General features: G+C 44.3%; 1 protein-coding gene across 4 annotated transcripts in view; it reads right to left on the bottom strand.

Moving 5' to 3' along the window:
* Nucleotides 1–26585, bottom strand: part of ATP2C1 (ATPase secretory pathway Ca2+ transporting 1) — a 127283-nt gene that overhangs the window by 89265 nt on the left and 11433 nt on the right. The window contains exon 1 of one of the 4 annotated variants that reach the window (XM_075921931.2): nucleotides 23679–23698. The exons of 1 other annotated variant lie outside the window; for it this stretch is intronic. In XM_075921931.2, the coding sequence (XP_075778046.1) occupies nucleotides 23679–23693 (15 nt within the window). In that variant the 5' untranslated portion in view covers nucleotides 23694–23698. Of the gene's footprint in view, nucleotides 1–37; nucleotides 178–23678; nucleotides 23699–26585 lie in introns of those variants that run through there. 2 more of the 4 variants (XM_075921932.2, XM_075921933.2) reach the window with 2 other exon arrangements.

A 26585-nucleotide genomic window follows, 5' to 3' on the forward strand; every position in this document is an offset into this window, starting at 1 on the left:
TTGAGCTGCCCCCTCTGCCCCCGCCGCCGCCGCTCACCCGTGACGCCTCTGGCGCAGGTTCCTCCGCCCCCCGCCACTTCTCACTGCTCGGGCTCCGAGCCGCGGCACAGACGCATCCCCGCTCCCCGGGCGCTCGATCCACTTCCGCTACCCGCGGGGCCGGGAGCGGAAGAGCCTGTCGCGCAGACAGAGCGCGGGGCGGGCATGCGCCTGAGAGCCGCCACCGCCTCCTCTGGGCTGCTCCCCGCGGCCGGGAGCGCGCACAGGCGCGCGCGCGCGCCGCTACCACCCCACCCCTGTGTCTCAGGGTTGCTGGACCCTGCTGCAGCCAACGGCCTTGGGACAGCGCCCGCGCGCCTCGCCAGCCCCTCCAAGGAGCCCGCGCGCCAGCCACTCCTTTTACAGCACCCCGCTTTCTCCTCCTCATCGTCCCCGCCCGCCTTGACCCCGAGACCGACCCCCGCGTGTGCCCCCTAGCGGGCATAGACCCCCCCCCCCACGCATTGAGCATGCCTGTCAATCATGCCCCAGAGACAGTCACCGTCCTATGTCCACCCTCCCCACTCTTTCAACCCAGCGCGCCCTCCGCCCAGCTCCCCGCACAGCTGATTGCTCATCCCCACCCCTCAGGAGCCACAGAGCAGCACCCCTATTCGCAAGCCCGTGCCAGGCTTTGCAGCTCCCTCCCACCCAGCCGTGAACGCCTCCATTCTTCATGCTCCACCAGCCACCTTTCCTCCACCCCCGAGCCCCTGCTAAAGTCGTTTTTACCAGAGACGCCGCCTTTCCTAGCAGTCTGCTCCAGCAGCCTTAGCTCTTTGCTAGTGTATTTTGGTATCAGAGATGCTGGTTCTCGAAGTTGCCAGAGAACATTATCTACATGACAGATAAGGAGGCTGAGAGCTGGATATTGTCTGCCTCATTTAGGAGGAACACAGAGAGACTCCAGCTGAGATTAAAATCTTTCATGTTAGGCACAGTACATAGGGCGATCTGTCCCTGCCCATTACAATCTCAATAATGTTTTAAGAGCTAGGTATTATGTAGTACTTTTAATCAATAGATCTCAAAACATTTTGCAGAGAAGGTAAGCATCATTATCCTCATTTTTACAGGAGACAAGGATTAAAGTGACCTTATCAAAGTGTGTAATTTGGTGAGCACACCTGCAAAAAAAGGTAAATTTACCAAACTGTACACTATTGCCAGTCTCTAAAAAAGTATTATATAAACTTTTTTCTTATACCCTAATACATTTGACTGACAGGTTATTTGGTCTTGAGTATATTTCATAACAAGACAAAAGTGTATTTGAACAATTGACTGCAATTTATCAACAAACCCAATACAGCCTCTTCCTGACTTACGAACCAGTTACGGACCAAGCAATTGGTCATAACTCAGTTCGTTCGTAAGTCAGACCCCATAGAGTTACATGCAACTGCGCTGTTCGTAAGCGCGGATTGCGTTCGTAACTCGGGGTCCGCCATTTACAACAGCTTTGTTCTTAACTGCGAATGGTCATAGGTCGACTGTTCGCAACTCGGGGACCGGCTGTATTTGAATTCTAGCCTACCAACTTCCAGTAACCAAATCCCAATTAAATCTCCTTTGCTACTTATGGTATTCTTCACTAATCTGTCACACAATTTATGAACACCAGTAGCACATACTGAATTGCTGATGCATTAAAGTTACATATGCTAGTTGGAGGCCTCCTAATCTAGTGCATGAAAGCCAACACCAGAAAGAGGAACATATCTGAATGACAGAAAAACCTAGACATTGTAAACCAGTTGTCCAACTCCATGATAATCTTACTTAAAAAAAAAAACCTCCCAACCTTTCCCATTAAAAAGGGAACAAAAAAAAAAAAAACAAAAAACCCCAACCACATGCTCTTCTTAACAAGAGTTCAGGGGACTGGATGTGATCTCTTGAAGTCCCTTCCAGTTATAGTATTCTATGATTCTAGACCTCAACATGATGGAGGGCATCCTTTGGGATGCCAATGAAAGTGCTGAGCATCAAGGGTAGATCTTTTAAATAAAATCATTTGAAAAAATTTTGTAGTAACTATATGATGTGTTTTGACATGCAGGGTCAAAGTGTGATCTGTGCATCCTAATGCAGGCTTGACACCTGGTTTTCAAAGAAATATAAAAGAATGGTCATACATCTTTGATGGCCTGTCATAAATAAAGCTGAAGTGACAGGCGGTCAGTCTTCAACAAGAGAACAGGGAACCAAAGATCAATCTGTCAGTTCATAAGTGGTGTTTACAGCAATCACATTACAAAGGTTAAAATTAAGTCTCAACTCACATTAGTATGGCTTTCTGAAGTTGTCAGCTAGGCAAGATCAAGAATTAAAAATAAACCAGCATTTAAAACTGAAGATTTTGTTTATATGCAGATATATTTGCAACTGTTTACGGGGGAAAGGAAGTACACAAGTGCTGATTTAACCTACTATGAGATAAGAAAAATACATGTTCCTTTTTCTCCCCTAAAAGAAGGTAAGTTAGTGGTTTCAAAGATATACAATGTAGGATTTCAGGCTCTGCCCAAAAGAGTTGCCAAGACAGATGGTCTATATGGTCAGAAAGTGAGCTTGTAGAGTTTAGGGATGCCACTGCAAAGTACCCCAAAACACTAGCATTGTACACTACATTGTAACAGTGAATCACCAACACAGATTTTAGTGACTTGTGTAAAATTGAGCATTCTACTACAGTTCCCGAGTAGAAAGGTGTGAAAATAGCAACATAGCAAGTAAACATTTTGCACAATCTCATGCTTTTTGCACATGTGCACCCCCATGTTCATCTCTTCTCATTGTTATGGTCAACAATAGTCAAGGAACCATAGTGAGCTAGACAAAAGAAGAACAGAGCTAGCATAAATGGTCAGAATTAAATTTTCCAAATACATAAATTAATGCAAAGTCCATTTAGTGAACAAACTGGCATTTAATTTGTGAAAGCTACTCCAATAGCTATTTTAAGGCAAAGTTTACAGAAATTCTTAACATTTTTCTGGCTAAAGATTAAAAGTCAATGGCAGCCCTTTAGCTTTTGCTAATATTTACAGCCACTACCACAAAAACTTGCTTTCCAATATGACAATATGAAAACTGTTTACAATTTTAAGCCACGGGGCTTCAGGGTTTAGTCTGACTGAACGTACACTATTAATTTGGTGAGATCATCTGAATTCTAAGCATTCTTTAAAATAGATTGTGACTAGTTTGGTTCCAACATTTCTAGACAATCATAGTGTAACTCTCACTGCAACAGTTTTTAGTTGTCTGAGCCTGTTACACAAACCAAAGTGTCACTTGTTAATTTTAGATTCTGCTGAAAAGCCTTGGTTTTAGTAGGAGCTATTTGTCAAACAGGACATTGTTAGGATAGATACTTACAAGCCTGAAGATAAACACCAGAAATCAGAACAAACATAGAATTTAGTAGTTCTCTTTTAAAAAAGAATCTTTTCCTTGGTAGTAATCAGCCACATGCAATTTTTGAACTGTATTTGTAATAGAACACCAGTCTGAAAATTAAAGGAGTAATATTTTCTATTTTGCTTGAATTCCAACCAAAATGTCAGGAAAATGAAGGTGATTAATTGCTAATTGGAATATGAAAGGCAAAACTACAAGATCTTCAAGCTACACAACTAAACTCTTTTCAGATAAATGATGCAGAAAAAAATTCCATACCACCCAGGGGTGTTAGAGAAATCTTTGATCTGAATAAAGAATCAGAACATTTATTAAACTATTGATTTTTGTGGTTTTATGTTGATACTGCATTTTAAAGAAAATCTCATTTTACTTATATTTTGACTAAAATATTCTGAAACGTTTTCGCCTTTCCTTCTAGGTAAAAATCCAAACAAATCTCTCCCCATCCCCAAACTCTACATCCTTTTAAAGATAGAAATGTAGCCGTGTTAGTCTGGGGCAGTTGAAGCAAAATGCAGGACAATGTAGCACTTTAAAGACTAACAAGATGGTTTATTAGATGATGAGCTTTCGTGGGCCAGACCCACTTCCTCAGATCAAATAGTGGAAGAAAGTAGTCACAACCATATATACCAAAGGATACAATTAAAAAAAATGAACAAATATGAAAAGAACACCACATTTTACAAACCTCTCCCCTCTGACCCCACCTTGGACTACCAAAAGAAACTACACTGTCTCCTTAAAAGCCTCCCCACAGCTACTCGGGAACAAATCCTCACAGAATCACCTTCTGACCCCCGACCAGGATTGTTCTATCTACTTCCCAAGATCCATAAACCTGGGCACCCCGGACGTCCCATCATCTCTGGTATTGGCACGCTCACTACTGGTCTATCCAGCTATGTAGACACTCTTCTCAAACCCTTCGTAACCAATACCCCCAGCTATCTCCGAGACACTACTGACTTCCTAAGGAAACTACAAAACATCGATAACCTCCCCAATAATACCATCCTTGCCACCATGGATGTAGAAGCTCTATATACCAACATCCCACATGAAGATGGATTACAAGCAATTAGAAACACTATCCCAGAGGACACTACTGCCAACCTGATAGCAGACCTATGTAACTTTGTTCTCACCCACAATTATTTCCAGTTTGAGAACAACTTATACCTCCAGATCAGCGGCACAGCCATGGGTACACGCATGGCCCCACAGTATGCTAACATCTTTATGGCTGACCTAGAACAACGTTTCCTCAACTCCCGTCCCCTTTCACCCCTCCTCTACCTACGGTACATCGATGACATCTTTATGATCTGGACACATGGCCAAGAAACACTGGAGATATTCCACAGAGATTTCAACAACCTACACCCCACCATCAACCTCAGCCTGGACCATTCTACACGAGAGATCCACTTCCTGGACACCACCGTACAAATCAACAATGGAAAATTAGACACCACTCTCTACAGAAAACCCACCGACTCATACAGTTACCTACATGCATCCAGCTCCCATCCAGAACACACCACACGATCCATCGTCTATAGCCAAGCCCTTCGATACAACCGCATCTGCTCTAACCCCACTGACAGAGACCAGAAGCTTCAGGATCTCTACCAAGCATTTATAAATCTCAACTACCCACCCAGAGAAATAAAAAAGCAAATTGAAAGAGCCAGACGAATACCTAGAAACCATCTACTTCAAGACAGACCCAAGAAAACCAACAATAGAACACCACTTGTCATCACCTACAACCCCCAACTTAAACCTGTCCAACACATTATCAATAAACTACAGCCTATATTGGAACAGGATACCATACTCAAAGAGGCTCTGGGAGACAGACCCATAGTCTCCTATAGACAACCACCTAACCTCAAGATGATTCTTACCAACCACCACAGGACATACCACACTAATACCAACCCTGGTACCTTCCCTTGCAACAAACCCCGTTGCCAGCTTTGTCCACATATTCATTCTGCTGATACCATTATTGGACCTAACCAAGTGAGTTATAAGATCAAGAACACATATTCCTGCGCATCCAGAAATATAATCTATGCTATTATGTGCCGAAAGTGTCCGTCTGCTATGTACATTGGACAAACATCTCAGACACTTCGCCAAAGGATTAATGCCCACAAAACAGATATCAGACAAGATCACAAAGAGAAAACAGTTTCTTGCCACTTTAACCAGAAAGGACACTTAGCCACCTGCATTCTGCTACAAAGACCTTTTACATCTGCACTTGAAAGGGAATCCTCTGAACTGTCATTCATGTTAAAATTCGACACTTGCCAACAAGGACTTAACAAGTCTTTGAACTTTCTCACCCATTACCAAGACAGTTTCCCCAATTATCACCTGTAATACCATTAACTCACAAACATCCCACTCTCCCTACCTTTAATATCAGCAATTCACAGACACTTACCTTCCTTCCTCCCCCTTCCCACCCCCCCGCATCCCCCTTCTGTCCTGCAATGTGATTTGTCCTTTTCATATTTGTTCATTTTTTTTAATTGTATCCTTTGGTATATATGGTTGTGACTACTTTCTTCCACTATTTGATCTGAGGAAGTGGGTCTGGCCCACGAAAGCTCATCATCTAATAAACCATCTTGTTAGTCTTTAAAGTGCTACATTGTCCTGCATTTTGCTTTTAAAGATGGATTTGTTTAAATATAATGGATGTTGAGGAATTATTAGAATGAAGCTTGCTGAGGACTGTTTTACTCATGGGAAGTTACTATGTACAGTTTAAAATTCTGGACATTTTCAAGTTATAAAACACTATTACATTTTATATTCTAGCTCACCTGTGGATTTGAAGTGTTTATCACTAAGATATCAAGAAACAAGCCAAATTCAGATCACACCCAACCAATGCTCTCCTTGAGCAGACTGTTTTGGGTTAAGTCAAAGATCCAAGTGCAGATTTTCCAGCCAGCCTGCTCTTCCTCTACATTAGCCCAAGAAAGGATCTTCAGCTGTGGTTGATATGTTCTCAGCTGTCCTTGTTCAAGTTGGGTTCTCAAGTGCAGATTCTTACACAGTTGCATCTCTCCCTATTGTACATAGGCCTCTAACACCTCTGTTCACGCACAGAGGAAAGTCACAGTCCTGCTCATAGAAATAGCTAACAGAGCTAGCCAAACTGGAGAGAGAGGAGGGAAGAGTGCATGATATACACCATCCCAAGATAGACACTTGAATTGTACCATAATCCAACCAGGACTCCCAGCTGAGACAGCCACAATGCCTTCTGGAGGCTCCTGCTGTGGTACTGCCTCACTCACTTTCAGGACCAATCATTGGTTAAAGCCATGATGTAGTACTATTGGTGCTGGGAAAAAGGTGACTACCAGTTCCATTGTGCAGTAATATCTATGGCTAAGAGGATGATTATGGATTATACTTTCCTTTTAAATTTAAGGAACAAAGAAGAAGAGCGCAGTGTTATTAAAAGGTTTCAGTTACAGTATGGTGAAGTATCTGGCAAAGCATAAAAATATTCCAGCAATGAGGCTATGAAATAAGATGAAAGTAATTAGTGATAGTATTACAGTTGAGTTTCAATCATTTCCAAGATAACATGCCAAGAATTTTATTAATGTTTCATATATTAAAAAAAGAAAGCCACCTGTCTCACTTAAGACAATTTACAGGATTCCTGCTCTGGTCTTACATTGGGGTGAGAAAGATGTACATTATAAGAAGTTAATGAATAGATCTTAGATTTCTGTTCCGGGCAAAAAAAAATGCTAATTTCAGCAAGGCGTTCTTTGAAGTGATGGGCATGTTTCTATAATTTAATTCAGACTCAGCCAAAATTTTAATCTAGTAGTGAAAACATGCTGTAGTTTTCTTGGCAAGAGATCTAGTCTGAACTTCTCATGTAGGACAATTCACATTCTATATTATAAAAAAAGAACTTCTACTCACACTGAAATAGAAATATATTTTTTCCCGTAGAGGTTCTCCCACCACTTTTAGATGTGATCTATTTAAAGTCAGACATTAAAGTGAGAAGAGATTAAGTGGCATGTTGCTATGGTCTTCATTTCTGTAAAAAGTACACTCTTAAGACCAGTAGTTTTAAGTTAACAAGAAATGCTAAAGTGAAAATGGATGAAAGCAAGATTTTATTCTTAATTTGAGCTACTGTGGCTATGGAGTTTGGCTAAAGAGAGGGCAAAGAATAAGACTATTGTGTGCACATACCCACCCTTCTTTTGAAGTCTGCTATTTCTTGGTTTCACAAAACTAATTCTAGCATGTATTTATGGCAGATGCACAGGTTGCATATGTGATCTTGTATCTGTATCACATAAAACTTGTATATCAGTTGCATTCTTGACTATCTTCATCAAACCAGGAGGTGATGGGGTGAAAGTCGTAATTTAATATTAAAAGACTCATGCTTAATTACAAGCAATTTTGAATCTTCTCTACCATCTAGTTAGTGGGGACATTCTATAGAAATGTGTAATTTCAGCTGCCTATTAATATTTTGCTGAAAAAAAAACTTCAGTTTCCCATTGTCCCTTATAAATCAGGACTAGGTGAGGTCCTTTATGTCAGTAGTAAAAGGTGTCCCAGTTTGCCGATTTCAAAAATTGGCAATAAAATGTACAAATATGGGAGAAGCTTTTCATGTTTGCAGTTCACTTTAAAGTCACCCAAATCTGAGATGATAATATTGATACTATTATTATTATATTCATATTGGTCACTTTAAGATCAGATTTCAAAAGCTGATTTCTGGCATTGAGTGTTTGTGTCATACCCCTACACTCAATTTGCTATAGGAAATTACCAACATAATGTTAAACATTTTTGGTGTTTGCAGGTGTCTGTGCTATATGGAAAGTTAGCCATCTGTATCAGAACTCTCTCAGAATCTTGATGAACCCTGACACTGAGCTTAGCTACAAGAGGACATCTGGATATGCACATTGTGCACAATCTCTGATAAAGTACCCTACAGATGTAGAATAGGACCTCCATTTCACAACGAAGGGGGGAAAAAAACCTCACACCAGGCCAACTGGAAGTCAGTTTGTAAGTTTCAGGGCTTTAAAAAAATAAATAAATAAATCACAGTTGAGTTGTCTTAGCTCTTTACATTAGTTGAAATCCATGACTGTGACAAGTCCTTCCATGTCCCACACACAATTCTTTGGGTCTTTTCTTCACTTGATCTTTGAAGACATGTGAAAGTTAAGAATAGACTATGGTGGCAGGGTTTTATTATTCTTATGAAAAGGTACATTTTTATGAAAGGCCTGAGTCATGTTGGAGTTTCTGATAAGGAAGTTCTGTTTACAGCAAGACAAGCTCTGTCATCATCCGAGAGCCCGTTTTCACGTCATTGTACCTCTGGGCTTCAAGCATGTAGAACTGTGATGAAGTGTGATGAGCAATGTGAGAAATTCAAGTTGTATTTAATTATCAAATGCTGTAACAATCTGTACTATTGTGGTCATTTCACAAGACTGAAATTTTGAACAATGTGGTGTTATTTGAAAAGTCAATCTGAATATCATTGTTAAAACGTGTAGTGATGCTATATAAAATTCTACCGGAGGATAAGGAAGTAAAGAGTTACCACATCTGAAGTGGAAGTCAAATGCAAACAGCTTAATGAGACTAAATCTTGAAGACAGAGGAGATAATCTAAGACTATTAAAAGAACTGGCACAAGAAATTGAAAGCCCAATAGCAAGGATTTTTAATTAATCTGTAAATTTGAGCATTAGACCCTATGACTGGAGAATTACTAACATAGTTCCTATTGAAGTAAGGGAAGAAAGTGAGCCAGGAAACTACTGGTCTGTTAATGTGACCTCAATTGTATGCAAAGTCAAAATTTGTTCCAAGAAATAGAAAATAGTCAAGAACAAAAGGTGTGGGGCAATTGGGATAAAAATACAGCATAGATTTTACAAAAGGTAGATCATGCCAGAGCAACTCCATCAGCTTCAAGGAGATAATGGGTGGTTTTTAGACAAAGGAAATGCAGTAGATATAATCTACCTGGATTTCAGTAAGGTATTTGGTACAGTTCCACAAGGGAAATTAGTTAAATTAGAGAAGATTGGGATGAATAGGAGAATTTAAAAATGGATAAGGAACCGGTTAAAGGGTTGACTATAACATATACTGAAAGGTAAACTGTCCGTCTGGAAATAAGTTCGTGGAGTTCCTCAGGGATCAACTAGAGTAATAGAAATGGGATAAAATTTCATAGTCCTTAAATCCAAAACTTTGCACTAACAATCAGAATTTGTTATTAGTTGGGAATATATCAACTGGAAACAGGGAAGGAAAAAAAATTGGGTTGTGTGTGATTGATCAGAGGCAGACAGACAATGAGCTGTCAATGTGATGTGACAGTGAAAAAAGGCTAACAGTTTTAGGATGCATGAGCTGAAGCATTTCAAGTGTAGACAGGGAAGGTTTATTACCATTGTACAGGGCACTGATGATACTTCATCAGGAACACTGTGTGCAAGAATTGTATGTTAAAGAAAGATTCATTCAAACTCAAACAGGTGCAAAGAAGGGCGACTAGAATGATCCGAGGAACAGAAAACTTACTTTATGAGAAGAATTGAGGAGCTTTGTTTAGCCTAAGGTAAAGGCAATAAGGGGGGATAGGATAACTCTTTGTAAATATATCAGAGGGATAAATACCAGGAAGAGGAGTTGAGTGCTAGTGTGGACATTAGAACAAGTGGCTGTAAACTGGCCAACATATTTAGGTTCAAAATCACATACTAGAGAAGTGAAGTTCTAGAACAGCTTTCTAAGGGGAACAAATAAAAGCCACATAACTGGCTTTCAGACAGAGCTGGATAAGTTTACAGAGGGGATGGTATGATGGGATTGCCTGTTAATGAACGTCAGTGGCAAATATCTCCAAATGCTGGAGACAGGACACTAGATAGAAAGAATTCTATGTAGTAACTCGGAGCCCTCTCCAAGTATCTGTCTGGTGGGTCTTAGCCTCATGCTCAGAGTCTAATTGATCACCATCTTTGGGGGAACAGTTCTTTTCCACCACAGGTTATATTGGCTGAGACTCTGAGGGTTTCTCACTTTCATCTGCAGCATGGGGCATGGATCACTTGCAAGTTTAAAGCAGTATAAATGGTGAATCATTTCCAACTTGAACTATTCAATGTTTAAGGGACTTCATTAAACTCCGCCAGAGATTAGGGGTCTGTTTCAGAACTGGGAGGGGTTCTGTGGCCGGCAACATGCATTAGGTCAAACTAAATGATCATGATGGTGTGACGGCATATTGGGGTTTCCCCATCTCCTGCACCCCCGTAGTGGCACTAAGACTCCACCAGCCAGTAGAATAGAGGGAGTTTATTGCTTCTCCAGGATACAGCACAGCACAGATGTAATCCAGTTACAGGGCTAGGCCTGTGATGCCTCAGTTCCCCTTGAGATGGGGGAGACTGGGCCCTTAAATCCCAGCCCCCTTGCTCAGGCTGCTTCCTCCATGATTCCAGACAAACTAAAAAACTCTCTTCCAGCCCTGCCCCCCAGCCAGGTGTTGGTCTCCACCCTTCTTCCTTTGTCTCCCTCCCTGGGAGGCTGAGCCTGGGTGTCTGTGTTAATACACATTTGGGGGAGTCAGTAAGAATCTCTCATCACAACACAGGGGGATCCCGGGTCACAGAGTAGACAGCACCCCCACTACATCACAGATGGTCTTTTCTGACCTTATAGACCTGTGGTCACCAACCCGTCGATCGGGATCGACTGGTCGATCGCAAGGCGTTCGGGCACCCCCATTTTCCCCCCCACTCCCGAGAAGCCCCACTACCTACCTCTTGTGTAGTGCTGGCTTCCCGTGGGGTAGACGGAAGTCCTGTATGAAGCCCATGTCACTTCCAGGGGTTCTGGAAGTGCGCGGGCTGCTCCCCTCCCACAGCTCTGTTGCGTGCTGGGGGAGAGGCCGTCGGCCCTGGAGGAGGAGTGCCGGAGGGGTGAGTTGAGTGCAGGGGTTTCCCTGTGCCGCGGGAGCAGGGGTTGGCCCCGGGGTTTGGCTGCACTGCGGGAGGGGATGGGGGGCGGGGGTTTGGCTGGGCCGCGCCATGCTGCAGGAGGGGGGTTTGGCAGGCGCCCACGGGAGTGGAGTGGGTGGCGGGGGTTGGCCAGGCCAGGCTGGGCCGCGCCATGGGAGAGAGATTTGGCCCCGGGGCAGGTACCCGCAGGGGTTTGGCCCTGCCGCGGGAGGGGAGGAGGGTTGCCCCCAAGGCAGGCTCCCGCGGGGGTTTGGCCCCTGGGCAGGCATGCGCAGGGTTTCCCTGCGCTGCGGGGGCGCGGGAGGGAAGAGTCAGGCCTGGAGGAGGCATGTGCTGGCTTCCCTTCGGGGGAGGGGCGGAGAAGAATCCTGGGAGGAGCAGATGCAGGGGACTCTCTGCTGCCACTGGCACCCCACCCCCTGTCCGCGCTCTCCAGACCCCATTCCCCTGTCCCCAGCTACAGAGCTGTCCCAGAACCCTGTCCTCTGCCCTCCCAGCACCCTGTTCCCTCTCCCCTGCCCCTAGCTGCAGAACTGTCCCCACAAAATGTAGAATTATAAATGCTTCATTTTAGATTTAAATAGCATGAATAAACAGACCATTTATTTCATAACTATAAACACGTGATTTTAATTTTATATATTGCATAATTTAAAAATAAACTGTTTATCAGAGTGTGTAAGTAAGGGCTGGGGATAGCAAGTGATGGACAGCAGGAGAATAGAGAGGGCAGGGCTTCAAGGAATGGGCGGGGTGGTAGATCTTCGCCTGTTCTGAGATTTAAAAAGTGATCTTCGGTGTAAAAAGATTGGAGACCACTATTAGGGTGTGTCGAGACTACATGCCTCCGTCGACGGAGGCATGTAGATTAGACAGATCGGCAGAGGGAAATGAAGTGGCGATTTAAATAACCGCGGCTTCATTTAAATTTAAATGGTTGCCCCACTCTGCCGATCAGCTGTTTGTCGGCAGATCAGGGCAGTCTGCATGCACCGCGGTCGACAAGGAAGCCTCTGTCGATCGGCACAGGTATGCCTCGTGAAACCAGGTTTACCTGCGCCGGTCGACAAAGGCTTCCTTGTCGACCACAGCGCGTCCAGACTGCCCTGATCTGCCAACAAACAGCTGATCAGCAGAGTGGGGCAGCCATTTAAATTTAAATGAAGTGGCGATTATTTAAATCGCCGCTTCATTTCCCTTTTTCGAATAAACTAATCTACATGCCTCCATTGACGGAGGCATGTAGTTTAGACGTACCCTTATAGACTATTATCCAGAATTACAAAAGATTTCAGTAACACCATAAAAGTAGTTTTTCAGAGAAAAGGACACACTAGCCAGACAGATGTTAAAGGACCATCACCCACTTAAGTAGCCATTCTCTAGTAAGGGGGAAAGTATAGACAAGGAATTTACATTTCATCATACTGAAGCTGAAAGAAGATGCAACCAATGAAGTTTACAACTATGGGGAGACAAAACCTTTGCTTTTAAGTTCACTTAGTTTGTTAAGGCAAGCTAATACCTCTTTTGTGATCAATCTTGGCTTTTGGGCATCTATACTTGTAATTGCTTGTTTAGTTATAGAAAGATAAAACGTGAGGAACTATTTGGGATAGCAAAGCTAGTGCATATACCATTTTCCTTTGGTGAAGTGATAGGCTGTGTGCTTGCATTGTTTACTAGCATTCTGGACAGTACAAAGTGTGTATTTCTGATTTGTAAGGCTGCAATTACAGTCCATTGGATGGTTCAGGGCAACTGCCCTGGGCCCCGTGGCTTCGGAGGGCCCCCACACTTCAGGGGGATGTACGGCCTGGGATGTGCAGGGGACAGTAGCAGTGCCGCTGGCCCTGCCCCACTCTCAACATTGCTTGGGAAAGGAGGGGTTGGGGGCTTTAGGAAAGGGATGGAGAAGGGGTATCCTGGGCCCACACACCTCTAGGAATGGCTTTGGCTTGGATTAAGCCTTTTTCAGGTGCTTCAGACCCCTAGAATCACTGTCCATTTTAGTAGCACATTGTTTTATGGCATTTGCTGTCAGTCTGGTTTGGACAAGTGCAGGGATTTGAACAGCAAACACTTTTAGTAAGTAGTTGATCCTAAAGAAGCTTCACTTGCCAATAGTTGCAGACAGCAGCCTAATCCTTAAAGGTGCTAAACATCCTCAACTCCCATTTATTTCTCTGGGGATTTTAAATGCTCAAATACCTCAGAATAGGTTCCTATTTAGCCTCACGGCTTTCCCTCAAGACTCTCATTTATTTCCTGTTTCCATACAAGGATGCTGGGAGCTGTTCTTAATTTTTACACTTAAAATGTGCATTTGAAGGGCCAGCTTACTGTAAGGCATTTGAGATGTGGCTTGAATTTCAACTGCTAATACGTAAGATGATTCAGCAAAAGAATTTATCCTAGAAGGAAACCATTTAAGGTTTCAAGTAACAGAGAGGTAGCCGTGTTCACTGCTTTTGCAGATTCAGACTCATGCGCCAATAAATCTGTCAGTCTATAAAGTGCCACAGGACTCCTCATAATTCAAGGTTTGTTTGATACCAGTAAGCACAATTCCAGAAGAAAATCATTTTGGGTAAGTATCTCCGTATGTTTTACCACGTGGTACAATGAGGCCCTGATCCAGAGCCATAATATGGTACCATAATACTTCTATATTATTTATTAAATCCAGAACTCCATATTTACTGTAGTTTTACCATAATTTAGCTTCTGAACCACTACAATTCACGTAACCTCAGGCCTCAGACTATGTCTATACAGTACTACAAGCCTCTTGCAGAAGAGCAAATGCAAATGGAGTGCTCATTTGCATAGGTCACACTTACATTTCCTCTTCCTTTCCCTTTTGTGCAAGAGGTTTTTGCACATAAAGTGCTGTGTAGATGTCGCCTTTTTGCACAAAAACACCCTTTTGCACAAGAACCGTTTTTGAGGAAGAATGGCTCATGCAAAAGGGGGGTTTTGCACAAAGGGTGCTGCTGGCCAGCGCTGCAGGGGTTAACGCGGCCCCCGCCTCGGGTGGCCGCTGCAGGGTGGCCACTGGGAGCTGCTGCAGCCCACGCCCATTACAGCTGCCATCAGGCACCCCCCGTAGGTTGGCGCCCCACGTAGCTGCCCGGCTAGCCCATGCCTTAATCCAGCCCAACCCCATACATTAATAGCCATAAAAGGTGAGAAAAAGAACTGTGGCTTATGGGCTTTCTGGACTAGTCAGATTTCCAGCTAGAGGCTTGTTTGTGTTTTGGGGAGGAGAGAAGATGGGGCTCATCTCAATGAGATTTGATCTCAACTCCTCATTGGCAGCTATTTCATCACTATCTACCAGGAGACTCCCCAGCTTAGGCCATGTGTCTCAGACTCCTTGGCTTTATCTTTACAATCATTCCCAATCAGAATGGAGCTCTGGACTCTTTGTTGACAAGAGAGTAGAGCTGGGCTCCTGCCGAATTCTTAAATTGCCATTCTTAGGGAGACACATAGGGCTTACCATTTGTTAGGTCTCCGCATACAAAGATCAGGTGAATCTCATGCACGGACAGCCAAGATTTGATAAAAGTGGCGGCAATATGCATGGCGTTGGACTTACATGCATGTGTGTGTGCGCCTGTGTATACACACACACACAAGTCCAACACCACATATAGAGTAACTCTGATTGGACTACAAATAAGCCTACAAATTATTAAATGCAACAGATAGGAATTAAGGATTTCAGTCTCTCTTGCCCCTTTGTTTTCATGTGATCAGATTAATAAAAGATCAAAAGGGATACTTTGAATTCCAATCTGCTCTCCTGCACAAAACAGGCCATACAACCTCACTCAATTTCTGCATCAAGTCCATAATTTCCACTGGAGCCATAGTTAGGGTTGCCAATGCTCACACTTTTGCTCAGAGTCTTCCAGAGGCTCCCACAGCCAAACCAGGAGATGTCAGGTGCTAACAGTCCAACATGGCAGCAGAGTGAAAGCAGTCTCCCATCCTGCTTTCACTCTGGTGCCATGCCCCGAAATGGCCACTAATCTCTGCACTCGCTGAAGGGAGGACTAGAGATCTCCATACACTGTCTCTGCAGCTACTATTGGCTAGGAACTGCAGACAATGGGAGCTGTGAGGATGGAGCCTGCCCTGCAGGCTGCTGTGTGCTGAGACCCCCTGCCTAGAAGGAGCTGCTGCCAAAGGTACCTTTGGGACCTGCAGCACCACCTGGGATAAGTGTGAACTCCTAGCCTCCCTTCAAACCCCTGCCCCAGCCTAGATCCTGCATTCCAAACTCAAACTCCTTCCCAAAGCTTGCACTCTGCACTTTTTCCTACACCCAAACTGGTGAAGATGAGTGTGTGTGGAAGAGCCAGTGGCAGAGTTCGGACCTTGGAGAAGGGTTAGGACGGGGGTGGGGCAAGGGTCTTTGGGTTTGCACAATTAGAAAGTTGCAATCCTAGCCATTGTAGCTCCCAAAGTTATCCACTCATCTCTCCATATATATTTAAAAAAAAACTTTTCCTGTGGGATGACAGAGTGATGTTATCATGTCACTTGGTGTCCCATCTGCCTCCTCCCTCTCCCCCCTCACTGATGCAGCAGGACGCAAAATCTCCCAGTTTGAGCCAACATCTCTGCTTCTCTCTGCCACTTGGAATTGCTATTTTAAATCAAGCTCCTACTCCTTTCTCCACTCCCATCCCACAGGGCTTTCAATGCCAAGAAACATGGCACAATAGCCATGACAGCCCAGGGCAGAAGGGGGTGCAGTGCTGCGGACAGCAGCTCAGGGACAGGAGCAGGACTCCCAGACAGGCCCACGTGCCAGTTGCAGGCTCTTGGGAGCTCCCCCACCACCAGACTCTTGGGGAGACAGAGGGCAGCCCCTGACTGCCTGGAGTCCAACTATCCCAACAGTGATTCACCCCCCGCTCCTGCCAGTGGCTGCACTTACCATGGCTGCCAGAGCACCCCCCGAGCCACCCAGGGGAAGTCACTGCAGCAACCTATCAACTCCTTCCCCTTCGGCTCCCAGCAGGTAGATGGGCGGGCAGCCCCGGTCTCTGCAGGCAGGGCTAGGGCAGTGAGCAGCTCAGGTGGGACTGCACAAGAGGGAGGACAGAGGCCCTCCGTGCTGCTGTTTTCCCCCACCTCGAGAGGCTGCAGTGCCCTAGAGCTCTGCGTGCAGACTACAACCTGTGCCTCACTGTTCCCCGTGCAGGGAGTGCAGGCACCCCTACAGGAGCGGCCCTAAACTAGCTGCCAGCAACTAGCACCCTAGGCAAACCATGCAATCGGCACCCCCACCACCAAACCCCTCAACAATATTGCACCACCATTTGGCGCCCCATTTAACTTGGTGCCCTAGGCGACTGCGTAGTTCGCCTATATGGATGGGCCACCCCTGCACCTCCCTTCTCCCTCCCACCCCTCCCCCAGCAGATTGCACAGAGAGGACAGAGCAGCCTCCAGAGCACAAGCTCTGCCCTACTAAACATAGCACTCAGGCTGCCTCCCCTCAAAGCCCCAGCCTCCTTGCCCTGCCCTCAAGCTGCCTCCCCCCCCTCCAAGATCCCAGCCCCACACCAATCTCCCAGCCCCCCTCCAGCCTTTTTGCAGAGTCCTCAGTCAGTCCCCTTGCCCTAAAGCAGCTTCCTCAGAGCCCCGCCCTCACACACCCAAGTCTCCCTCAACACACACAGCTCTCCAGCCTCCTCAGAGTGCTCAAAACAAGAGCATCCATTTCCCCAACCTCCTGCCTCCCTCCTCCCCCACCCCAGTGTTCCGGGGGAGCTGGGGCTGCTGTCTTAGCTGTGGGGGATGGGGGAAGGGAAAGAGACCCAGTGCTGACGCGATTGCCAGGGGAAGGGGGGGGGGGGAAAAGGAGCCAGGGCTGGTCCGACCTCGGCTCTGCCTGATGGCCAAAGTAGGAGGGGTCAAGTCAGCAGACCAGAGCTGCCATGCCTCAGCCTAGGGATGTAATAGTATAGTCCCGTGGTCCCCAACATGGCGCCCGCGGGGGCATTTGCATGCGCCCGCCAGGTGCTCGGGGCTGGCCTGGCCCCAGGCACATGGCGCGGCGCTTGCGGGGGGGGGGGGGGGCCGGCCCCGGGCGCGTGGTGCTTGCGGGGGGGGGGGGCCCGGGGCGCGCAAGTGTCCCCGCCCCCTGGCGCCCGGCAGGCGAACAGCCACGCCCCCTGGCGCCCGGCAACCTCAAAAGGTTGGGGACCACTGGTATAGTCGATTAACCGATAAGCTTATAGATCAATGCTATAGACTACACGCATTTTCCCCCACTCCCACCCCACATCCCTTGCCAGTACATTTTTTAGCAGGCTGGCCAGCAGCCGCTCAGTCCCAGCTTGCACTGGGTCCTGGACCTAAATGCAGAGCCGCAGCGGGGGTAAAGTGTATTAGCCGAGCTGCCTGCACACCTGGCTCCTTAGTTCCAGGAGCTCAGACTTCAACCTGACCCTCCCTGGTGGCTGGGGTAGGGAGGTGAGCTAGGGCTGCCTACCCCCCGAGGGGAGGGGTTGGTAAGCATAGCAAGCAGGGGGTGCAGCCCACCAATTAATTTAAAATGGAAAAATATCAGTTGCAGCCCTAAGTACATTCTTCTCATATTAAATTGTTCAGCAATAAAAAAAAATTGCGCCTTCTTTCTATCTTATTCCAGATACTGGATCTTTGTAGGTTCTTTAGCCTGTGACCCTTTTCTGATGGTTATCAGAAATTTCTTTCCCTTGTAGGCAATCATGGACCAGATACTGGTTATTTGTGTTGAGCATTATACTTTAGAAGATGTTAGCTGGCTCTTTTGATGGGGGGGGGGGGAAAAAAGCCAAGAACAATAAGACATGATGAAATCTAGCGGGGTGGAAGTGGGCTAAGGTGAGCTGCGCTCTCTTGTTTCAATCAGGGCCTGAGAGTGACCTGCATCATCTGAAGATTACAGGGAAGTGTTGTAGGTATAGTAGAGAGCAGTATAGGCACAGACAAGTGCCTGGTTCCAGTTCTGTACTTTCAGAAGGAACTCACACGAAGACAGAGCATTTATATGACTTGTGAAGAGGTGATGGTATGGAGTAATGGGGTGGGAGGATGTTCACCAAACCAGCTAGAATACAGCTGTGTCAAAAACACACCTATTGTGAAATCAAGGAGAACTAAGTTTTTCCTTTGGATTACCAAATTTTGTCCAGTCCTGCAAATTGCTACATACAGAGTGATACCCACACAGAGTTCCTTGTACGGATCAAGGGATATCTGCAGAAGTTCATGGAGTATATATACTTGAAGTATCACTGAACAAAGATAACATTAGCTAGCCAAAAATAAATGTTGACTGTGGCTTATCGGGAACAAAGGCGATTCCTCTAATCAAAGCTGTTGTATTTTTTTTTCCTTTATCAAGTTAGATTCATGCATGTCATAATTACTCTTAGGACTCAGTAGGACAGCAAAAGGATTGAATCACATAACTATCAATTCTTTATAAATTGAACATTGACTGTACATCTAATTACCCGTGCTGTCAGTTGTCAACACATAATGGTTCTTCCATTTTCCTTAATGAAAGTCTTTTCAAGCTGATGTTAGCTAGGAAAGAAAACAAAGCCTGTAGTTGCTCCTGTGACAGTGTTTTATCTGGCTTCTGCAGCAGGGAGTATAAATTTACAGCAATGTTTTAGAAATGGGTAACCTTGGAATATTTTTCAAGAGTCATGTTCTTAAATGGTAATTTATGGGTCTGGATAATATAATCAAATCAGCAATGAGGTAATATTTTGTCTTGCCAGATAAACTGAAAAAATAGTTCTTTGGAGAAAACACATTAGAAACCCTGCAGATACCCCATGAAATAAAGTGGCATAAATTATTTCTATTGTATTTGTTCAAAAGTATGGAGATTTTTAAACCAGCACACCACATTTAAGACTTTATAAGCCTGACAAGAAATAATTGGCTAGTTTATAAAAATACTGTGACTATCAGCAGGGGGCAAAATGAATTTTTCTAATTTACCTACTTAGAAATTGGGTTGGAACAGGACTACACTTCAATAATATTAAAAACTACAAATTCATAGATTCTGCTTATTCACTGAGGAAAGGGTGGCTCTTGGTAGTTTTCAGCTGCTATTTTGGGATTACTAACATTTATCCCTGAAGCTAAAGTCATTTAACTTGGAATAAGAAAAACTGCCTCCATGCACCCAAGTGTGGGTGCATGCGTTTCCCTCTACAGTTCATAATCTTTTGCTCTGGTATCTTCAGATTTCTTACATAGATTATATGTACTTCTTAAGGACAAAAATAAAGCAAGGAAGAATTCACTTGTATTAGGATACACTACTCAGACGGAGTCAGAGGCTGGTCTGGCATGTCAGGAAACAGTGCAGGATCAATGTTAAGAGTATTGCAACTGACAATAGTAACACCTTCTAAGGAACCTAATCTCAGTCATACTTCAAGACATCAGAGTGTAAAATAAAATATTAAAAATGTGCTTTAAGATACTTGTACAAGAAATAGCAATTGCTTTGTCTGAGAGGCTAGAAGGCTCATTTAAATTGCATTATGTCATAATCACAACTGCAAAGAGAGGCCACTTAATTCTCAAAGAACCTCTGGTATGTACTCATAATGTTCATGTTTTCATGCATTTTCTATTGACTCCATCATCAGATCTAGTTTTAATTATGCATGACAACATTTGCCATAAGAAAGCAAGCACCAAATTCATTCATGAATTTCTTCATTACCTACTTAGAATACTATTTTGGTTAGTCAAAGCTATGATTTATGAGACGTCCTGATCCATTTGAATATACTAGGTGAATGAGCAGCAAGTGAATGGATGAATTTTTGAAGACCACAAACAGAATAATGGAGATACTGAATCAGATCAGGGCAGGGCTCCATGTAGTCCACTAACCTGTGTCTTGCATTGTTCTGTACCAGTTGCTTCAGAGAAGCAGACAAGAAATACCATAGTAGGACATAGTATAAATAATGGCCACATGGAAAAAGCTCTTCTAACTCTGTTAAAGGATAGCCCATACCTCAACAGCTGAATATCAACTTCTTCCAATCTTGTGTTCTTGTCCATATAACTTTTAATAATTCTATTAAGCTCTTTGCTACAAAAGTGTAATTGAGGTCCTGAGCTCATTGACTATCATGTTCTCAGTAGACACTATATATTTCATAGCTTTGTGACATTCTGTACCTTGGGGGAGCACTCTGTAACCCCCATATTCCTCATCTGGCTATAACTGCAGTATTGCAAATAAAGCATGTTGTGCGAGGTATCAGGAGAAAGAAATATGACTTTCAGCAGATCAAAACCTATCTAAATAAGAATACCATTAATTCATCTGAAACGTGTTGTATGGGTTTGGGAGGCACCCAGATACTAGCTCTACCGAGACAATGACAAGGGAAGTAACCAACACCTGGGCGGATGCTGTTGAAGGGATATCACCAATAAGGGAACAACAATGCAATGACTCATCTGCATGAAACTACATCAAGGGAATTGCTGAACTTGGCTGCAGGACTCAAAAGATATAAGAAGGTATTAAATATATATTTCATTTTAAAAGTATACAATCTGTTCTAACACACTATTGATTTATCAGTTTCAATCTGAACTTGGCTTTATAGGATTACATTACTGCACTACTACTGATAGGTTGCCTGAAAATGTTAGGAGAATTATTCATCAGTATCAATGGAAATCAGACCAGACATGCCTGGACTTGTATTCTCCAACCACATGGACTAAGGGGCCCATGCTTGGCCTTTTCTCCTTTACCCACCTCCACTGCAAGCAATCAGGACACAGAGGACTAAAGGTTTCAACTGAGGAGACTGGCCCACATTTCAAGGGTGAAATATGTGTTCTAGGGTCTGCAGTATCCAGTGGGGTAAGAAAAACAGCTTGATCTAGTTGTTGCCCAGTCTGATCAGTTGAGAATTTAAACTGCAAGTTTATATCACTTAACACCATCTTTTATAGTCAATAAATTTATTTTACTGTTTATCTTTACCACTGACTTTGTGTGATGTGTGAAACCTGAACAGATTTGCCATACAAGGGCTGTGTATATCCACTTTCCATTGGTTCACTAATTCATCAACTAATAAATTACATAATATGTTCCTAAGTACAGCACTGGGAGGATTTGGCTCTGGTGCCTGTCTGTGTGATCCAAGGGCAGCTCTAGGAGCATTCATGCAATCTGTGTCAGGCTCTACATGTGGTTGTACTGAGTGATACCAGCATCTGGAGGGGTTGCTGCTGGTCACTAGTAAGGCATTGTGTGAGATACCCCAGGCTGAAGAGAGTTCAGGGGGGCATAGTGGCCTCACTGTCCCAGACTGCACCTGGGGCGGGAGAAGGGGGGGGAAAGCGGGGGAAAATCCCATCGCAGCTTTACTTTTACTAATGTGGTTCGGGTCTGAATCCATTGATACTGATCAAAAGGAAATAATTATCCTAAAATTTTCAGGCAGCCTGTGAGTAGCAGTGCAGTAACGTAATCATGTAAAGCAGAGGTGGGCAAAAGAGCTTCCTTGGGCCAGATCTGGCCCACTAAGCAGGTTGATCCAGCCTGGCCGCTCCCCCACCCCCAGGCCAATTAGGAAGTGTCACACACTCCCCTACCCTCAAGCCCTGATTGGCCTGGGGGTGGGGGAATGTGCGAAGCCTCTTCCCACCCTGCTAGGGGCAAGGGTGCCTAATGGGAAAGGGGGGAACAAAGAGGTTCCCCCACCCCCACACCAATCATGGTCTGAGGGTGGGGCAGCCCTTAAGCATCCTGGCCCCTCCCCTTCCGGGGTGGCCACTGGCCAAAAATTATTGCCCACCCCGATGTAAAGCCAAATTCAGATTGAAATTGATACATCAATAGCACATTGGAACAGATCGAACACTTTAAAAGTAAAATAAGGTGATATTGAATACACATCTTTTCTTGACCATGTCAGTGAACAGCAAACATATTACATTTACAACATAAATGCACAATAGAAAGTTTTCCATAAATACAGCTTGGTAAGTAGGATAAAAATATTGAATTAGATCGTGTGAACACTTCTTTCAGTGGAATGGATATCCACTCTCCTCCACCACATACATACTGTTTGGAGCTGCAGTGCCGAAAGTATATTGCATCTAAAAGCCTTCTGTATTTGAATATTTCAGATCGACAAAAAAAGCTTCATTATGATACTGAACGATAAGTTCTGTTGCAGTTTTCAGTCACCTAGTCATTTGTGAATCTTAGAAGTATGTGGAGAACAGCCACAGTCAAGTTCAGCATTCCCTGTGAATCATACAGAGAAGGTTTTGCTTGAATCATAAACATGTATACTGGATTATAGACTAAATTCCATTTCACTGGTGTATGAAGCATAACCTAACTCGTAGAACAAGAATTTCCCGATCTGAACAGAAAAAAGTTCAGGTAGAAGGGATTCATCAGCCATTCTGATCTGGAGTTTTAATTAAGTTGAGATCAGAATGAGTGAATACAGAAACAGCTGTCAGCAAGTTTTTTTGTTTTTGTTTTGTTTTTAAATCAGATTAGCAAGCCACTGGTGATATTTATAAAGAACAGGCTTGTTCGCAAAAGCTCTCAAACAAACCCCAAGTATTTACACTGCTAGAAAAAGAAAAGGGACCCTCAGAAGCAAAAACTTGTCCTAAACACTATGCATGGCAATCCCCACAACATAACTAGCGACTTAAAGAAGGGTTAGTGTTTTAGAGTCAATGAAAGGAAATATGCCTTCGCTGACTATCACCACATAAACATGGGAAATAAACCAATCAGAAACACACTGGTCTTTTTCTATACAGAGTTAATGTTTTTATAATGGCATAAAAGTGTAGAGAGGGGAAAGACATGAACACTGCCCCATCAAAGATAGTTTCTTCTCCTCCACACACCATCACTCGTATTTTTGACCAAAATATCACATTAAAAGGATGCATTGTTTAAGTCTGCTGATCTTTCAGTAAGTCCACAGTGCTATGAAGCCAATAGTGTTTTAGAGAGAATAATTGATTTAGCAGGAATGAAAGATTTCAGGTCTTGTTACCAGCATTCAAAAGAGGCTGATCACATACCTTGATATTGATCATATATTGAATGACGACACAGAAGTTACCAGTGTAGCTCCAATGCCACATGTGCCTCACCCCCATCTCTCCCCCCCAACATCCTTAAATTAGCAGTCAGGGTTGGTGACAGACTTCACCAGGCATCAGGCAATGGGGTGGGGAAAAGTTCCGCTCCAGCTCCCCTGAAGAGGCAGGGCTAGAGGCAGCCAGCCCTTAGTGCTGAACAGGGCTCCAGTGATTTTTAAAGAGCCTGGGGCTCCAAATGCTGCTGCTATAACCTGGAGTCCCAGGCCTTTAAAAAAATAAAAATAAAAAAAGGGGAGGGGCAGATCCCTGGACAATTGTCTCCATTGCCCCCCACCCCAACGGTCAATGGCCTTGCTAGCAGTAGAGAAAACTAACAGTTTCATAAGTCTAAAATCAGTGGCATTGTTGTTGTTGTTTTTTTTTTTAAGTGTGAGCATCACATCAGAAGGGAGAGGGCTTAGCGAATCGTTACAAACCTACTGCTAAGAGTCTCATCTTTTTGCTCCCTGCCCTGTCAGAGGCAAGAAGCAGAGTGACCTGACCCCAGCCAGCTCCACTCCCCTGGCTCACAGCCACTTTGCTCTGCTTGCTGCTGCATTCACCAGTGGCAGGAATTCCTTCCCCCAAGCCCTTCCCCCAGCAATGCAGCTGTGAGCTATCAGAGCTCAACAGGCTAGGTCACTCCACTTCCCTGCTGCCAGTGAGAGCGGAGGGGGCGCCCGAACTCTCCCGCCAGCTCCAGCCGCACCCCCCCACTTGCCCTTGAGTCTTGTCACTCAGGGATGGAGGCTTGGGGCAAAGGGTGAGTGTGGGGCACGAAGTGGAGCAATGCAGCTGGGAGCTTAGCAGGATGAGGTGTTCTACTTCCCGCCATTGAGTGCAGGGGGGGCACCGTTTCAGATTTTGGCATGGGGGGGGGTGACCTGTGCATGCCATGATGGGGGTGGGGACGGAGTGAGAGTATGGGGGCATGGACTGAGGACAGTGGCTTCAGCAGTGTGACTGAGCATGCTCAGTACAAGCCAAGCATCAAATGGGGAGGAGGAAACCAACCCCATCTGCCCTCCCCCCACGCACACTCATCTCTATCCAGGGACTCCCAAGGGACTGGAAAACTACTTTTTTGGGGCAGACAACTTAGCTGTTAGCAGCCAGGAGCACTGTATCTACTTTCTATATAAAAAGTAAACATGAAATAAATACTTTACCCACTCAGCTCTAACTCTAGCATATTCTGACAGCTTGTGGCAAGTCACTTAAGGGACACTCATTAACCTTAAAATGTTCATGTATGTTCTTACTTTGTTACTAGCTCTGTTGGGAGAGAGCCCAGTAGTCTTGACTGGGTCTATATCTCAGCTCTGGAAGGGAATTGGGGTCTAGTGGGTTATAGCAAAGGGGCAGATACATTTGGGCTCTATATAAGATCATCAGAAGGGCCATACTGGGTCAGAACAATGGTCCTTTTAGCCCTATGTCCAGTCTTCAACAGCGGCCAATGCCAGGTGCTTCAGAAGGAACAAACAAGGGAGGCAATCATCATGATCCATCCACTGTCACCCATTCCCAGCCTCTGGCAAACAGAGGCTAGGGACACCATCCCTACCCATTCAGGTTAGTAGCCATAGATGGACCTATCCTCCTTGAACTTATTTTGTTCTTATTAGAACCCTGATATAGTTTCGGCCTTTCCACCATCTCCTGGGCAGAGTTCCACAGGTTGATTGTGAAAAAATAATTTATTTTGTTTGTTTTAAATCTGCTGCCTTTAAATTTAATAGTGTCAGTTTCTTGTGGTATGTTAGTGAATGAACGAACAACATTTCCTTATTCTATTTTTCCACACCATTCATGATTTTCTAGACATCTAACATATCCCCCCTACCCTTTAGTCATTTATTTTCAAAGCTGAAGTAACCCAGTCTTGTAAATCTCTCCTCATATAGAAGCTGTTCCTTACCCTTAATCATTTCTGTTGTTTTTCTGTACCCTTTCCAAATAACCCATCTAAAAATATATATTGTGACCAGATCTGAATACAATATTCAAGATATGGGCATACAATGACTTTATATATATGCAATATGGCATTTTTTGTCTAATTATCTAGTCCTTCCCTAATGAGTCCCAATACTCTGATAGATTTTTAGTTTTTAGACTACCACTGCACATGAACAGATGTTTTCAGGGAACTATCAACAATGGTTCTAAAATCTGAGCAGTAACAGTTATTTTGTACCTATAGTTAGGATTATATTTTTCCATGTGCATTGCTTTACTTTATCAACAATGAAGTCCATCTGCCTTTGTGTTGCCCAATCACCTAATGTTGTGAAATCCCTCTGTAGTTCTTTGCAGTCAGCTTTAGATTAGTTTCTCTTCTCCCCTTTTTCAGGAAGATTTTTGAATTTAACACAGTGATCTATATGCAGATCCTTGCAGCACAATGCTCTTTCCTCCTCTTTCCCCCTATCTTTTAAGTGGAATACCCAGCAATGTTTTCATGATGATCTAATAAGCCTTCAGTTACTGGAATGCCCAGTGTCTTGTTATTCTTAATCACCCTGCCTTCCCTTTTTTATTTTTTAGAATAAACTTCCTGCCCCAAAGGCAAAGCTGCAAGCAGCTCAAACTCTGTTATATTTAAAAAAACTTCCTCTGGTGTCAGGGCATTCAGCTTTAAGCATGAAATCCATGGGGTTCAAATGCAGGAATGGGGGCTACTGGCCCCTAGCCCCCCATAAATTGTGCCTGGGGGCAGACCCTACTGCCAGCTTCAGGCACCCCAGTACTCCCCTGGTTCTGCAGGGCCGTAGGTAGTTGGACAAACAATATATAGGATGGGACATCTCTACCCACTGATTGCTGGTTCTTTGTCCTCACATG

The sequence above is a fragment of the Pelodiscus sinensis genome, chromosome 2 (assembly GCF_052426305.1).
Source record: "Pelodiscus sinensis isolate ZL-2025 chromosome 2, ASM5242630v1, whole genome shotgun sequence".
Classification (NCBI taxonomy): domain Eukaryota; kingdom Metazoa; phylum Chordata; order Testudines; family Trionychidae; genus Pelodiscus; species Pelodiscus sinensis.